A 17,139-nucleotide genomic window follows, 5' to 3' on the forward strand; every position below is an offset into this window, starting at 1 on the left:
TTCCTGCCCAGCAAAGCTGCTGCTGCTCTCTCTCTGAATGAAGATTGAGCTTCAGACACAGACTCAAACTTCCTCCTGGCTCTCCAACATCTGTGAGAGTGGGGGCCAGTGGTGCAATGGATAACGCGTCTGACTACGGATCAGAAGATTCCAGGTTCAACTCCTGGCTGGCTCGATGTCAATTTGAAAAATAGTTTGTGAGCTCCTTTTGACCTAAAAGAGGCCAACATCTGTGAGTAAAACACTTGCTTTGCTCCGCTTTTGCGTTTCTTTTGCATTCTGGGGGAAATTGGGGACTTGTTGAATTTTTAACTTCCAGGTCACCACTCGCTGCCTAAATAAAAATCCTCCTCACATTCTTCATGTATCTGTAACCAGGTAATACAGTGCATTACACACATCATTTATGGCCAAATGTAAAACTTTAACGTGGCTGTCAGCTTGAAGATTAATCATGGATCATTTGCACTTCCACAACCCTCTGAGGCAGCGGGTTCCAGGTAATGACCTTTCTGCACCAAAATAAAATTCTTCCCCACATCCTTCCCTTTCTCCCAATCCAGTTATCCGGTCCCACATATGGCACAGATTTTAATTTCTAGCGTGTAGGCCGGTCGTTACACGTAGATTTTCAGATCTCTGTGTCCAATATAGAAAGTGGTCAGCATGGATCCGTTAATCAGCCTGAATCAGCACCTTCAATAGACTTGGGAGGTTGTATACTCAGGAGAGCGCAGTGAGAATTGAGGGAGAGTGTGTGGGATGGAGATTGACAGCTTTTGGGGAATGAGAGAGGAAAGAATGTTCCATAGAAACTAGAATTGTCTGTTCTGAATTTCTATCCTGTACTGACAGTGATGTCTGTTGTAAATTCCTTTTATAGATATCAGGAGATGAGGATTTATAGACAGAAATTTCAAACTAAACACCACATGAAGATTTGACAGAGTCATTCGATTTATTGGGACCTGAATATCATCGACCTTTGAATCTAGAAAAGCAATGTTTGTCTGATCTGTTTGCTTAAGGAGATTTTAAACATCAGTGTGACTGGAACACACCCGAGTGAGAGTGTTCCAGTCCACTGATAGTGGAAAGAGCTTTAACCGGTTACACAGGCTGAAACAACATTGCACCGTTTACAGTGAAGAGAGATCGTACACGTGTTCTGTGTGGACAAGGATTCAACTGATCATCAAACCTGGAGAGTCACAAGGACACCCGCATCATGGAGAAACTGTGGAAATGTGACGATTGTGGACAAGGATTCATGTTGCCCTGTGATTTGGAAATTCATCAACGCAGTCACACTCGGGAGAGACCCTTCACTTGCTCAGTGTGTGGGAAGGGATACATTAAGTTCTCCCACCTGCTGAGTCACAATCTCACTCACACCAATGAGAGACCCTTTAAATGCTCTGACTGTGGGAGCGGATTCAAAAGCTCTGGAGAACTGGTGTCCCACCAGCGCATTCACAGTGAGGAGAGACCGTTCAGCTGCTCTCACTGCACAATGAAATTTAAATGGTCATCCACACTGCGGGAGACATCAGCGAGTTCACACCGGGGAGAGACCGTTCAGCTGCTCCATGTGTGGGAAGGGATTCTCTCGGTCCTCCGAACTGCGGGCACACCAACGAATTCACACTGGGGAGAGACCATTCACCTGCAATGTGTGTGGGAAGGGATTCTTTCGGTCATCCGCCCTGCTGACGCACAAAGTCACTCACACCAATGAGAGACCCTTTAAATGCTCTGACTGTGAGAGTTGCTTCAAAAGTTCTCGGGATCTGATGTCCCACCAGCGCATTCACACTGAGGACAGACCGTTCAGCTGCTCTCACTGCACAAAGAGATTTAGATCATCATCAAACCTGCGGAACCACCAGCGAGTTCACTCCGGGGAGAGACCATTCACTTGCTCTGACTGTGGGAAGGGATTCACGCAGTTATCCGCCCTGCTGACACACCAGCGAGTTCACACCGGAGAGAGGCCATTCACCTGCTCTGTGTGTGGGAAGGGATTCACTAATTTACCCAACCTGCTGAGTCACAAAGTCACTCACACCAGTGAGAGGCCCTTTAAATGCTCGGACTGTGGGAGTGAATTCAAAATTTCTGGGGAACTGGTGTCCCACCAGCGCATTCACACTGAGGACAGACCGTTCAGCTGCTCTCTCTGCACAAAGAGGTTTAAGAGGTCATCCACACTGCAGAGACACCAGCGAGTTCACACCAGGGAGAGACCGTTCATCTGCTCTGTGTGTGGGAAGGGATTCAGTCAGTCATTCACCCTGCTGACACACCAGCGTCTTCACACCGAGGAGAGACCATTTACCTGCACCGAGTGTGGGAAGGGATTCACTCAGTCATCCACCCTGCTGACTCACCAGCAAGTTCACAGCGGGGAGAGACCGTTCACCTGCTCCGAGTGTGGGGACAGATTCACTCGCTTATCCACCCTGCAGAGACACAAAGTCACTCACTCCCAGGAAAGACCCTTTAAATGCTCTGACTGTGGGAGTGGCTTCAAAATTGCTCAGCATCTGATAGACCACCAGCACATTCACACTGGGGAGAGACCGTTCAGCTGCTCTCACTGCACAAAGAGGTTTGGAAGGACATGCACACTGAGGAGACACCAGCGAGTTCACACTGGGAGAGACCATTCACCTGCTCTGTGTGTGCGAAAGGATTCACTCGATACCCCAGCTGCTGATGCACAATGTCCCTCACACCCAGGAGAGACCCTTTAAATGCTCTGACTGTGGGAATGGTTTCAAAAGCTCTCAGGAACTGATGATCCACCAGTCCATTCACAACTGCTGTGTGTGGGAAGAAATTCACCAGTTCATCCCTCCTGCTGAGACACCAGCGAGTTCACAAGTGATGACAGCGGTTGGATTCTGCTGTTATTGCTGCTGTTAATCACATCCAGGACTGAACCATGTTCATTCTGACAGTTGGTGAAGCGGGAGGGTCGGAGGGTTTCTTTCTGCTGGACTGGCCGGTCTCACAATTTTGCTTCTAGTGGGTTGATGCTCTTTGAGCCTGGGAGAGCACATTTCCACTGAAATGACCCACACAAACTGACGAAGAACATTTATTTTATCCTGGAGAGTAAATAATGTTTTTCCTACCACTACAGGTAGATCGACAGTAAGTACATTAGTCTCTGTTCCATTGAGTCTACAGCACAGGGCCGGGCCAGTCGGCCCAATTGGTCTGTGTCAGTATTTATACTCCACATGAGCCTCCACCCACCCCTCTTCATCTCCCCCCATCAGCATATCCTTCTATTCCTCTCTCCCTCATGTATGTATCCAGCTTCCCCTTCAATGTATTCATGCTGTTCACCTCAACCACTCGCTGTGGTAGTGAGTTCCACATTCTCACCACTCGCTGGTAAAGAGGTTTCTCACTGAAATCCCTATTGGATTATTGAACCCCTTCATAATCTTAAAGACTTCCATCAGGTCACCCTTCAGTCTTCTCTTTTCTAGAGAAAAGCAGCCCCAGCCTTTCCTGAAGGTTAAATGCTCTCAGTTCTGGGTTTATTCTTGTGAATCTTTGTTGCTCCTTCTCCAGTGCCTCTATTTCCTTTTTCTAAATGGAGATCACAAGTGTTGACAGTGCTCCCAGTGTAGCCGAACCCTGATTCTAAACAAGTTGAACAGAACCTCCCTGCTGTTCAATTCTATTCCTCGAGAATGGAACCCTATACATGGGCCCCACACTTTAGGAAAGATGTGAAGTTCTTAGAGAGGGTGCAGAGGAGATTTACAAGAATGACTCCAGGGATGAGGGACTTCAGTGAGTTGGAGGGACTGGAGCAGCTGAAATTTCTCTCTTTAGATCAGACAGGCATTAGGATTGGGAATGGGGCCATTCAGCCCATTGAGTCCATGCTGGCTCTCTTTAGATCAAACTGTTGCCCTGTTCTCTCTCCGTGTCCCTGCGGATTTATTTCCCTGAAGTTCCCATCCAATCTCCTTTTGGAAACATTCCACTATCTCTGCTTCAGCCGCTCGTAGGAAGTGAGTCCCAGATATTTACCACTTCAAATGCAAACGAGGAGCAGAGAGCACAAAAGGAGGCCGTGTGACCCATTGTGCCCCTGCTGCCTCTTCAAACATTCTCAGCAACAAGGTCAAGGAAGCCATGTTAAATTCTAACATGTGACTGGAGCTTTATTTTAAAAATTAATGTTGGATTCACCTACATGCTTGTGGAAGCTGCATTGCCAGCAGGAATTGTATAAACTAAAAATTTCTTCTATGAATTTGATCAGTTGGAGGACATTATATTCTGTCAAATCTGGCTCAAGAATAAGGTTGATTGCTCAGTTCAAGTAAGAAGGAAAGTTATTGGCTTGTAGCAAGTGTCTTTTCGAACCAGTATATCTTGTATTAACCTTATTCAGTTGTGGGACATGGGCGTCGCTGGCTGGCCAACATTTATTGCCCATCCCTAGATGCCCTTGTTCAGAGGGCAGTTGAGAGTCAACCACATTGTACGAACCAAATGTGTTCATTAAATATTACTGTATTTAGAACAAAGAATGTTACAGCACAGGGACAGGCCCTTTGGCCCTCCAAGCCTGCACCGACTGCACTGCCGGATGAAATTAAAACCCCCTACCCTTCCAGGGACTATATGCCTCTATTCCCATCCTATTCATGTATTTGTCAAGACGCCCCTTAAAAGTCACTACTGTATCCGCTTCCACTACCTCTCCCGGCAACGAGTTCCAGGCACCCACTACTCTCTGTAAAAAATCTGCCTCATACTTCTCCTTTAAACGTTGCCCTTCGCACCTTAAACCTGTTCCCCCAAGTAATTGACTCTTCCACCCTGGGAAAAGGCTTCTGACTATCCACTCTGTCCATGCCCCTCATAATATTGTAGACTTCTATCAGGTCGCCGCTCAACCTCCGTTGTTCCAGTGAGAACAAACAAAGTTTCTCCAACCTCTCCTCATAGCTAATGCCCTCCATACCAGGCAACATCCTGGTAAATCTTTTCTGTACCCTCTCCAAAGCCTCCACATCCTTCTGATAGTGTGGCGACCAGAATTGAACACTAGATTCCAAGTGTGGCCTAACTAAGCTTCTATAAAGCTGCAACATGACTTGCCAATTATTAAACTCAATGCCCCGGCCGATGAAGGCAAGCATGCCATATGCCTTCTTGACTACCTTCTCCACCTGCATTGCCACTTTCAGTGACCTGTGTACCTGTACACCCAGATCCCTTTGCCTATCAATCCTCGTAAGGGTTCTGCCATTTACTGTATATTTCCTATCTGTATTAGACCTTACAAAATGCATTACCTCACATTTGTCTGGATTAAACTCCATGTGCCATCTCTCCGCCCAAGTCTCCAACCGATCTATATGCTGCTGTATCCTCTGATGGTCCTCATCGCTATCCACAAATCCTCCAACCTATGTGTTGTCCGCAAACTTACTAATCAAACCAGTTATATTTTCCTCCAAATCATTTGTATATATTACAAACAGCAAAGGTCCCAGCACTGATCCCTGAGGAACACCACTTGTCACAGCCCTCCATTCAGAAACGCACCCTTCCACAGCTACCCTCTGTCTTCTTTGACCGAGCCAGTTTTGTATCCACCTTGCTCGCTCACCTCTGATCCCATGCGACTTCACCTTCTGCATCAATCTGCCATGAGGGACCTTGTCAAAGGCCTTACTGAAGTCCATGTAGACAACATCCACTGCCCTACCTTCATCAATCATCTTCGTCACTTCCTTGAAAAACCTGATCAAGTTCGTGAGACACGACCTCCCCTTCACAAAACCATGTTGCCTCTCACTAATACGTTCACTTATTTCCAAGTGGGAATAAATCCTGTCTCGAAGCATCCTCTCCAATAATTTCCCTACCATTGACGTAAGGCTCACCGGCCTGTAATTACCTGGATTATTCTTGCTACCCTTCTGAAAGAAAGAAACAACATGGGCTATTCTCCAATCCTCTGGGACCTCCCCTGCAGCCAGTGAGGATACAAAGATTTCTCTCAAGGTCCCAGCAATTTCCCCCTTGCCTCTCTCAGTATTCTGGGGTATATCCCATCAGGCCCTGGGGACTTGTCTACCTTAATGTTTCTCAAGAACCCCATTACCTCCTCCTTTTTGATCTCAACATGACTCAAACTATCTACACAGCCTTTCCCAGACTCATCATCCACCAAGTTCTCTTTGGTGAATACTGATGCAAAGTACTCATTTAATACCTCGCCCATTTCCTCTGGCTCCACACATAGATTCCCTCCCTTGTCCTTGAGTGGGCCGACCCTCTCCCTGGCTACTCTCTTGCTCTTTATATATGTATAAAAAGCCGTGGGATTTTCCTTAATCCTGCTGGCCAATGCTTTTTTGTGACCCCTTTTAGCCCTCCTTACTCCTTGCTTAAGTTTCTTTCTACTTTCCTTGTATTCCACACTTGCTTCGTGTGTTCCCAGCCTCCTCGCTTTGACAAATGCTTCCTTTTTCTCTTTGACGAGGCTCACAATATCTCTCGTTATCCAAGGTTCCCAAAACTTGCCATACTTATCCTTCATCCTTACAGGAATGTGCCGGTTCTGAATCCCTATCAACTTGCACTTGGAGCCTCCCACACGCCAGATGTTGATTTGCCCTCAAATATCTGCCCCATCTGGGAGCTATTTATTAGCGACCAGTCATTAACAGATGAGAAAGTCATGAGCCTTAATTGAGTTATAGTTAATCAATGAATAATGAATCAGTAGTTCTAGTAAAAGATTGAGTTTTATTTGCTGTAAAAGTTTAATTGCTGTGTATGTAAAGAATGTGCAATGAGGATAAATGTCCTGGCGAGAGAGACCTTCAAGCTCTGATTAGCCTCAACATTTGAAACTGTGAGAATAAGGGATTGTATAGAATCAACTAAAGGGGTAGTATGAACCAATTCTCTTGTATTCCTGTCTAAGATAATGAGAGGTGGTGGTGTCAGTAATTGAGGATCCAGTTAAATTAATCTGGAGATCAAATTGACCAATTGTCATGATACAACAGGCCCAACTCTGACGTGAGGTAATCGTCACTTTGTGGATAAAAGTAGAGGTTCTGAAGGTCTTCCTTGTGAGCCAAATACTGAAAACTCCCGAGGCTGAGTTCCAAGGAAATTACTGTGAGAGAAGGAGCCAGACTCCCAAGGCTGAATTCCACAAGAATTCCTGTGAAAGAAGGAGCCAGAGAGGGTTCCGCTTCTACGGACCGATCACCCGCATGAAGTTGCAAAAGTCAATGTCCTAAAGTTGTTCAGTAAAACTTTTTCATTCAATAAACTTCTTTTTAAATTTACTATCCAGAGAATTCTGCTTTTACCACAAAGAGGGCAGGGAACAGGCTACAGATGAATTAAAGAGAAACCATTTGTGTCCAGAACGTTGTGAACATCCTTTTACTCTGGTTGTCTTTGATCCTCAAGTCATTTTCTGTTTGTTTTAATCATGTTCTGTTTCATTAATAAACTTTTATCAGTAAAATATTTGACTTTTCTGGACTTTTCCTGATGAGATTGATGCACTTTAGGGAACGTGGGTGAGAGGGGTTGGCAGGCTCTTTAACAGAAAGTCATCCCTCAAAGGTAATTGGCAAAGGAGCCAGAGGGGGAGATGAGATTTTATTTTATATTTTTGACACAGCAAGTTGTTCTGATCTGCCTGAAAGCAGATTCAATAGAATCTTTCCAAAGGTTAAAGACTTGAAAGGGAAGAATTTGCAGGACTGTGGGGACAGATCAGAGTGGTAGGATGAATCAGAGAGTCCTTTCAAAGAGATAGCAGGGACATGATGGGCTGAATGGACTCCTGCAGCCTGTCAATCTCAGCCTCCTGCTTTTGTGCAGGTTAGAAGGGCAGATTTCAGTGCAGCCTCTTCCCTGTATGTGTATTTAAAGAGACAGGTTTCTCTTTAGCTCTGAGTGACTGATATAACAATTGGTTGGAGGCCCATTTCCCACTCAGTCCTCCAGCACCTTCCTGTCCCTCAATTAGTGCAATCCCCATGGCAGTTTCCCAACTGGGGCGCAGGCCCCATTATTCTCAGCTAAATTCAGCCCTCAGCTCCGTCGCCTGGCTCTCATTGACACGAACAATAGAGAGACAGAAAGATGCCCCAGGCTCAAATGGGAAATCAAAACATGTGGCTTTAAATGAACTGTTAGGATCTCTGTAACGATCAACAATTTTTAAAAAAATGAATTCTAAACCCAGTAAGTAAAGAATCACACGACAAAGCTTCAAGTTGATGGCGTTGACTCTAACAAACTGGAGGCAACAATGACTAAACACCTTTTTGAAGGGAACATAGCCCTTGAACTGTAAAATTAACCTTGCCGTTTTACTCTTAACACAATCAAATATCCACTCAATGGATATATTTTACCCTGCCTTGGAATGTTGACACTCTTTCTCCAAAAACTCGCCCAAAGTGATTCTTCACTCCCCGAGTGTTTATTTCCTTTTCCAGTCTGGCAACCTTTAATCCCAGAACTGTCTTTCACAGTGATGGTTCTCCTGGACATTTTCCCACTAACACAAGCAAGGCGAATCTTCCAGCCTTGTTTCACAATTCTCAGGAATTTGTGACCAACATTCAACATCGGAGCAGAAGTCGGCCATTTGGCCGTTTGAGTCGGCTCCAGCATTTATTTAAATCATGGCTGATCTTTTTGTGTGGAGTTCCACATTCCCGTTCTACACCCGATATTTTTGATTCCCTCATCCAACAAGAATTGGTATAAAGGCAAAATTCTGCTGTTGTTGAATCTGAAACAAAAACAGAAAATGCTGGACAATCTCAGCAAGTCTGACAGCATCTGTAAAGAGAGAATAGAGACAACATTTTGAGTCAGGATAACCCTTTGTCAGAGGTGAAGACAAGAAAAATCGGACAAAATTTATCCTGTGAGGGTCAAGAATTGGGAAGCAATCTATTAAACCTCCTCTGAAGCACTCTCAATGCATTTGTATCATTTCTTAAATAGGAGACAAAACTGCACCGAGTGTTCAAGATGCAGTCTCAGCAACGCTCTGTATAACTGAAGCAGAACATCTTTACTTCTATGTTCACTTTCTCTCATAATAAAGGATTGCATTCCATTTGTAGGAACTTTGATTTGTTTGAACTAAGATTTATGAGGGTTCTCTTGTTTACAATAACCTCCCCAATAGTAAATCACACCAGGTTCCAGTGACTTAACCATATGGCAAGAAAGAATACTTTAAATTGTGAATTCAGAAAGTTTATTAATTATTAAAAACGTAACAAGTCAGAAAGATAAAAAACAGAGTGTTGATTAACAGTTAATAGAGAAAGTTTAACATTAACAATTGAACAGACTTCTCTCCATCCCTCTCAGACCAGGACATGAAGTGACCGCTCCAAAAACATGGATAACTTGTAAAACCAACAGGTCTCAACACCTCTCTGTAAACATCTCTCCCTCCACCTCTCTCTGCCAAATTGCCTTCTCAAGACCACTTTTTTATACTTTAAAAATGTCAAAAGCCCATCTTAGCCAATTCCCATAAATCTTCACTTATAAACTAAAATAGACACGAGTTTTCAGGCGATTTAAAAACAAATGAACTGTCTGCTGAAAGGGTTAACTTTTCTACAGAACCTAAAGGGGTGGGGAGTGAGCAGCAAAAACTTGGCACACAATTACATCACTTTACACAAGTTTAAAAAAATTCTCTAACAACAAAACAAACTTGATTTTAAACTTCATCTATTAAGTGTTTTTGTTATATTTCTCAACATAATTATTTTAATTTGATCAGTTTTTGTTGGGGATGGGTAACTTCTGTTCTTTATAAACTGATTCACTCATTTTGTTTATTCTACATGGGCTCGGAGAATCAGAACCCAGACTTTATCATCCTTATCCTTTTTCCCCTTTTGCCACCACTCCCTCTGTTTTGATTAAACATTTTATCGTAAAAGTGAAATACTGCGGATGCTGGAATCTGAAACAAAAACAGAAAATGCCGGAACATGGTCTGACAGTATCTGCGGAGAGAGAATAGAGCCAATGATTCGAGTCTGGATGTCCCTTCATAAGAGCTCCTATGAAGTGTTATCCAGACTCAAAACGTCGGCTCTATTCTCTAATCATTTTAATCGATAAGTTTCTTGTTCTTAGTTTCCAAATGGCAGGTAAGAGACCTGTCCAGTCCCCACTTGAGCTCTGATTTTTCACTGGCCATGCTTGGGTAAGATTATAACCATTAGAATCTACTCTCAGAGGCCCACTTTTCAGTCCAGTGTTACTTGGAGTATACCGTCACTTCACCGACTATTGGGTCACAAATCCCTCATAGTTCTTATCACAAATTTAGGATAAATTAATTTAAAGAATGCCTGAGAACGCTTTTTAATTTCTTAACCAACTACCTACCACTGTTTGTTGATTGGTCAGACCTCCTTTTCACAGATTCGGGAATCTCAGCCACTGAACACCAGCCGGTCCTGGAATAAATTTCACTCTAACTCATTCTGAGTAAATATTCTCACCAGGTCCTCTGTTGGGGCCCTGCTAAGCAGCTTTAATGGTCCGTGATTGCAGAAACTGAGCAGTCACAGGAATGTGGTCAAAATAGTCCAGTCCCATAATGCCTCACATTCAATCTGCAGTCCTTCAATTATAACAGAATATGTGGCTGTCTGTAGCTGCCTCGGCCATGGTCAACCCCAACACTGCCTTCTTGAACTGCTCCAATGCCTGAGGTGTAAGTACACCCACAGTGCTGTTAGGGAGGGATTTCCAGCTACACATTCCAGACTTTCACTGGACTGCAGGTGGATACCAGATTGATGTATTCCATTCAACCACACCCAAGGTGAGTTATTCCAATTCCTTTATTGTCCAGGACAATATATTGACAATATCTTTAAAACAGAAATTAAACATTCCCATTTAATTTCAGGTATTAACATATTCTGTTAGTTTGTTCTTTATTGTCGATGTCAGGCTGGGGTTGTTCCTCTTGGAGCAAAGGAGGTTGAGGGGAGATTTGATAGAGGTGGACAAGATTCTGACAGGTTTAGATAAGGTGGACAAAGAAAAGCTGTTCCCATTAGCTGAAGGGACAAGGACGAGGGGGAATCAGATTTAAAGTTTCGGGTCAGAGATTCAGGGGGGGAACGCGAGGAAGAATATTTTGATGCAGCGAATGGTAATGAGCTGGAACTCGCTGCCTACAAGGGTGGAGGAAGTGGAGACAATAAACAATTACAAAGGAAATTGGATGGGCATTTGGAGGGTTTCAAACAGAAATGTTGACTAAATATCTCTGAACTTCCTAACACCCTGTCACTCTGTGATCCTTGTGAAATTTGAAACCAGGTATTCGCAACAAGACTCAAAGAGCATCAGCCCACTGGAGGCAAAGTCATGAGACCAGCCAGTCCAGCAGAAAGAAACCCTCCGACCCTCCTCAATGACTAACTGTGAGAATGAACAAAATGCAGTTCTGGGTGTAATTGAGAGCAGAAACAACAACAGCAGAATCCAACCCCTGGAATCACTCGTGAACTTGTTGGTGTCTCAACAGGTGGGATGAAACTCTGAATCCCTTCCCAAAGGTGAATGGCCTGTCTTCAGTGTGAACTCGCTGGTGTCTCTGCAAGTCAGATGATTGAGTGAATCCCTTCCCACACTGAGAGCAGGTGAATGGCCTCTCCCCAGTGTGAACTCGCTGGTGTGACTGCAGGTGAGATGACCGAGTGAATCCCTTCCCACACTGAGAGCAGGTGAATGGCCTCTCCCCAGTGTGAACTCGCTGGTGTACCCGCAGGTCAGATGACCAAGTGAATCCTTTCCCACACTGAGAGCAGGTGAATGGCCTCTCCCCTGTGTGAACTCGCTCGTGTGTCCGCAGGTCAGATGGCCAAGGGAATCCCTTCCCACACTGAGAGCAGATGTACGGCCTCTCCCCAGTGTGAACTCGCTCGTGTGTCCGCAGGCCGGATAACTGAGTGAATCCCTTCTCACACTGAGAGCAGGTGAACGGCCTCTCCCCAGTGTGGCTGCGCCGATGAGCTTCCAGCAGGGATGGGGCTCTGTATCCCTTCCCACAGTCTGCACATTTCCATGGTTTCTCCATGATGCAAGTGTCCTTGCCTCTCGCTTGGGTGGACAATCAGTTGAAGCCTCGTCCTCACACAGAACATGTATACAGTCTCTCTCCGCTGTGAATGGTGTGATATTTATTCAGGCTGTGTAACTGGTTAAAGCTCTTTAGACAGTGCACTGGAACACTCTCACTCGACTGTGGCAGTGTGTTTGTGCTTTTCGAATCACACTGATATTTGAAATCTTTTCAAATCAACAGACCAGTTTCTCCTTCTGGATCCAACAGCCGATGATATTCATGTCCCAGGGAATATGACTCTGTTAGATCTGGACATGATGTATGAGATTTCAGCCTGTGATTCCTCTTTCAATATCCTGTAAAACGAGTTTACAAAAGGTATCATTGTCAGTACAGGATAGAAATTTAGAGGCCAATTCTAATTTCTGTGGAACATTCTTTCCTCTCTCATTCCCCAAAAGCTGTGAATCTCCATCCCACACACTCTCCCTCCATTCTCACACTGCTGTATCTAATATGCACCCTCCCAATTCTCCTGAAGGTGCTGATTGAGGCTGATTGACAGATCCATGCTCACTGCTTCCTGTCCTGGACACAGGGAGCTGAAAATCATCAAGCTGACAACCACGTTAAAGTTTTACATTTGGACATAAGTGAGCAGATTGATGATGTATGTATTACCTGGTTACAGATATGAAGAATGTGAGGAGGATTATTATTTTGGCAGCGAGTGGTGACTTGGAAGTTAAAAATTGAAGCCCAGAGTTTCGCACTCCTCACAGCACCAGGGACCCGGTTCAATTCCCGGCTTGGATCACTGTCTGTGTGGAGTTTGCACGTTCTCCCCATGTCTGCGTGGGTTTCCTCCGGGTGCTCCGGTTTCCTCCCACAAGTCCAAAGATGTGCGGGTTCGGTGGATTGGCCATGATAAATTGCCCCTTAGTGTCAGGAGGATTAGCAAAGTAAATATGTGGGGTTACAGGAATAAGGCCTGGATGTGATTGTGGTCGGTGCAGACCTGATGGGCCGAATGGCCTCCTTCTGCACTGTAGGGATTTTATTTTATGAATGAGAAAAGAAATGGAAAGGGGGAGAAAAGAACGTGTTTTACTCACAGATGTTGCCTCTTTTAAGGTCAAACCAAATAAACAAACTGAAGTTAAATCAGTAAACAGACGAGACAGTGCAAATGTTACTGCCGTGACTCGGATTCGAACCGAGGTTGCTGGAGGAAGTTTGAGTCTGTCTGAAGCTTAATCTTCACTCAGAGGGAGAGCAACAGAACCAACAACAATGAAGGAAGCTTCACGCAGCCATTAACACTGGGCCCGGTCTCCGATTGGCTGGAGGACCAGCGCCCATCCGGTCCTCCAGGCGTTACCATTGGTCAATCTGCCGCATGTAACAATGAGGGGGCGGAGCGCGGGCCCACGTGGGGGTGGGCGGGGCTTTGACCGCCAGCTGCGCTGAGCTGGTGTCCAATCCGCAGTGTGCTGCTTCTGTAACCAGTGATATTGCTGCCAATGGGACACTGTGTGCTGGGCACGCCCCTCTGAGTCATTGTGACGGCACAATGGAGCCCTGCCTGAATCAGCCAATAGCAATCACTCTGCTCCGCGGTGACGTCTCCGGGTTCAGGCGCGCGGACCCGGGAGCCCCGCCCCCACCCATTGTTCCCCCAGTCTGGACATTCCACACATTGTTAGTCCAGTCAGATAGACATATATCTGTCTGGCAGCCTGCATGGAGATTTCCAGCTCTCTGTGTCCAGGGCAGGAAGCCGTGAGCACGGATCTGTCAATCAGCCTCAATCAGCACCTTCAGGAGAATTGGGAGGGTGAATATTAGATACAGCAGAGTGAGAATGGAGGGAGAGTGTGTGGGATGGAGATTCACAGCTTTTGGGGAATGAGAGAGGAGAGAATGTTCCATAGAAACTAGAATTGTCTGTTCTGAATTTCTGTCCTGCTCTGACAGTGGTGAATTTGTAAACTTCTTTTACAGGATATCAGAAGATGAGGGTTTACAGACGGAAATCTTAAACCAAACTTCACATCAATATCTGACAGAGTCACTCAATTCATCCGGACCTGAATACCTTTGAATCTAGAAGGAGAAATGTTTCTCTGTTCTGTCTGCTTCAGAAGATTTTAAACATCAGTGTGGCTGGAAAAGCACCGACACACATACACACACCCGAGTGAGAGTGTTCCAGTGCACTGAGTGTGGAACCAACAGTTACACAGCCTGAAAAAAACATTGCAGCATTCAGAGCAGGGAGATTGTACCCGTGTTGTATTGATGCATGACGAAAGATACAAGGATACCCACACCATGGAGAAACCGTGGAAATGTGGGGATTGTGGAAAAGGATTCATGTCCCCATCTGAGCTGGAAATTCATCGACGCAGTCACACTGGGGAGAAGCCATTCACCTGCTCTGTGTGTGGGAAGGGATTCATTCATTCATCCCTCCTGCTGAGGCATAAAGTCACTCACACCCTGGAGAGACCCTTTAAATGCTCTGACTGTGGGAGTGAATTCAAAAGCTCTGGAAAACTGGTGTCCCACCAGCGCATTCACACTGAGGAGAGACCGTCCAGCTGCTCTCACTGCTCAAAGAGGTTTAAAACATCATCCAACCTGCGAATACACCAGCAAGTTCACTCCAGGGAGAGACCGTTTACCTGCTCTGAGTGTGGGATGGGATTCACTGCTTCATCCCACCTGCTAAGACACAAAGTCACTCATACCCGGGACAGTCCCTTTAAATGCTCTGACTGTGGGAGCGGCTTCAAAAGGTCTCGGGAACTGATGGCCCACCAGCGCATTCACACTGAGGAGAGACCGTTCACCTGCGCTCAGTGTGGAAAGGGATTCACTCAGTTATCCAGCCTGCAGCTACACCAGCGAGCTCACACTGGGGAGAGACCATTCACCTGCTCTGTGTGTGGGAAGGGATTCACTCGGTCACACAGCCTGATGAAACACAATCTCACTCACACCAATGAGAAACCCTTTAAATGCCCTGACTGTGGGAGTGGCTTCAAACGTGCTGAGAATCTGATGTCCCACCAGCGAGTTCACACTGAGGAGAGACCGTTCAGCTGCTCTCACTGCACAAAGAGGTTTAAATGGCCAAACAACCTGCGGGAACACCAGCGAGTTCACACCGGGGCGAGACCATTCACCTGCTCTGTGTGTGGGAAGGGATTCACTCAGTCATCCGCCCTGCTGAAACACAAAGTCACCCACACCCAGGAGAGACCCTTTAAATGTTCTGACTGTGGGAGTGGTTTCAAAAGTTCTCGGGCACTGATGTCCCACCAACATACGCACACTGAGGAGAGACCGTTCAGCTGCTCTCACTGCACAAAGAGGTTTAGAAGGTTATCCCACCTTCAGAAACATGAGCGAGTTCACACTGGGGAGAGACCATTCACCTGCTCTGTGTGTGGGAAGGGATTCACTCAGTCATCTCACCTGCTGAAACACCAGCGAGTTCACAAGTGATGACAGGGGTTGGGTTCTGTTGTTATTGCTGCTGTTAATCACATCCAGGACTGAACCATGTTCATTCTGACAGTTGGTGAAGTGGGAGGGTCGGAGGGTTTCTTTCTGCTGGACTGGACAGTCTCATGACTTTGCTTTCAGTGGGCTGATGCTCTTTGAGCCTGGGAGAACACATTTCCACTGAAATGATCCACAAAAGCTGATGAAGGATATTTATTTTATCTGGATAATAAATAGTGTTTTTCCTACCGCTACAGATAGCTCTGAAATAAACACAGAAAGAACTGGAAAATCGCAGCAGGTCTGGCAGCATCTGTGGAGAGAGAAACAGAGTTAATGTTTCACGTCCAATGTAACTCTACTTCAGAACTAAAGAGAGGGAGAAATGTGATGGGTTTGATGCTGCTGAGAAAGGGGGGAGGGTCAGGGAGAAGAAAAGGGAAAGTCAGGGATTGGTTAGAAGGGGGGTGAGATTAAATTGCAAAAATGTCCTGGAACAAAAGGCAAAGGGAGAGGTAATGGTTGTGGTAAAGAAACAAAGCATTGGTCCAGAGTAAGTGTTAATGGCAGAATAAAGGACAGCTCTGTCTGGAAGCAAAAGAACAAAAACAAGACACAGACTGGCACTCGGCAAAAAACAACAAATCAAAATGGAGGAGAGAGTTCAGGGTGTGAAGTTGTTGAACTCAATGTTGAGTCCAGAAGGCTGTAAAGTGCCTCATTGGAAGATGAGGGGCTGTTCGTCCAGCTTGTGTTGGGCTTCTCCGGAACATTGCAGCAGGCCGAGGACAGAAATGTGAGTGTGAGAGCAAGGTGGTGAATTCTAATGGCAAGCGGAAGGTCAGGGTCATGCTTGTGGACTGAGCAGAGGTGTTCCACAACTCTATCGTGACTGGAGCTTTATTTCAAAATGGATACTGTATTCACCTAAATGCTTGTGGAATCTGTGTAGCGAGCAGCAACTGTTTAAACTAAGAATTTCTTCTTTCCTTTTGATCAGCGAGAAGACGTTATATTCTGTCAAATCTGCCTCAAGAATAAGGCTGATTGTTCAGTCTGAGTGTGAAAGAAAGATACAGGGGGCGATCTTACCGGCTCGACTCGCCGCTCGATCAGCGTGGTGAGCCGGGAAGATAGCGTGCGAGACGAAAGTATTGCTATCTTCCTGGCCCTGTTTTGTCGGCGTGAATGGTTTTGTGACCAGAAAGAGGGTGAAGGCTAATTGCATAGATTTGCTTACATTGCAATATGATTGTTGGGTTCGGTCCGGTACGGTTGCCCCTCCCGCCCCCGGTCAGCCGGTGAGGCATTACACCAACGAGAATCACTACTGGTCTTCACCAGCGGGGACCAGGCGCTTGGACCACGCTGGGGGGGAGGGGGGAGGGGGGGATCAGAGGCCAATGAAACCACCAGGTGATGGGGGGGCATGTCTGGGCAGTGCAAATTGGGCAATGCCACACTGGCATGCCCACCTG

At 45.8% G+C, this 17,139-nt stretch overlaps 2 protein-coding genes and 1 non-coding gene across 6 annotated transcripts in view; 2 read left to right on the top strand and 1 right to left on the bottom strand.

The window, feature by feature from the left end:
* The window catches only part of LOC144484092 (uncharacterized), a 407,989-nt gene that overhangs the window by 246,233 nt on the left and 144,617 nt on the right, over positions 1-17,139 (top strand). The window lies entirely within an intron of this gene.
* trnar-acg (transfer RNA arginine (anticodon ACG)) lies at positions 103-175 on the top strand. Its single transcript has one exon. It is a non-coding gene; the product is annotated as a tRNA-Arg (tRNA).
* On the bottom strand, positions 9,281-13,472 carry LOC144484101 (uncharacterized). Of its 2 annotated transcripts, none has more exons than XM_078202651.1 (2): positions 13,264-13,472; positions 9,281-12,504 (listed from the first exon to the last, which is right to left on the bottom strand). In XM_078202651.1, exon 2 carries the CDS (start codon positions 12,158-12,160, stop codon positions 11,579-11,581), a length of 582 nt encoding a protein of 193 aa, XP_078058777.1. In that variant the 5' UTR covers positions 12,161-12,504; positions 13,264-13,472; the 3' UTR covers positions 9,281-11,578. The 2 variants fall into 2 exon arrangements, with proteins under 2 accessions (XP_078058777.1, XP_078058778.1); XM_078202652.1 differs by lacking the exon at positions 13,264-13,472 and adding an exon at positions 12,830-12,921 and having other exon boundaries at positions 9,287-12,504.

Source organism: Mustelus asterias, unplaced genomic scaffold (genome assembly GCF_964213995.1).
Source record: "Mustelus asterias unplaced genomic scaffold, sMusAst1.hap1.1 HAP1_SCAFFOLD_92, whole genome shotgun sequence".
Taxonomy (NCBI): Eukaryota; Metazoa; Chordata; class Chondrichthyes; order Carcharhiniformes; family Triakidae; genus Mustelus; species Mustelus asterias.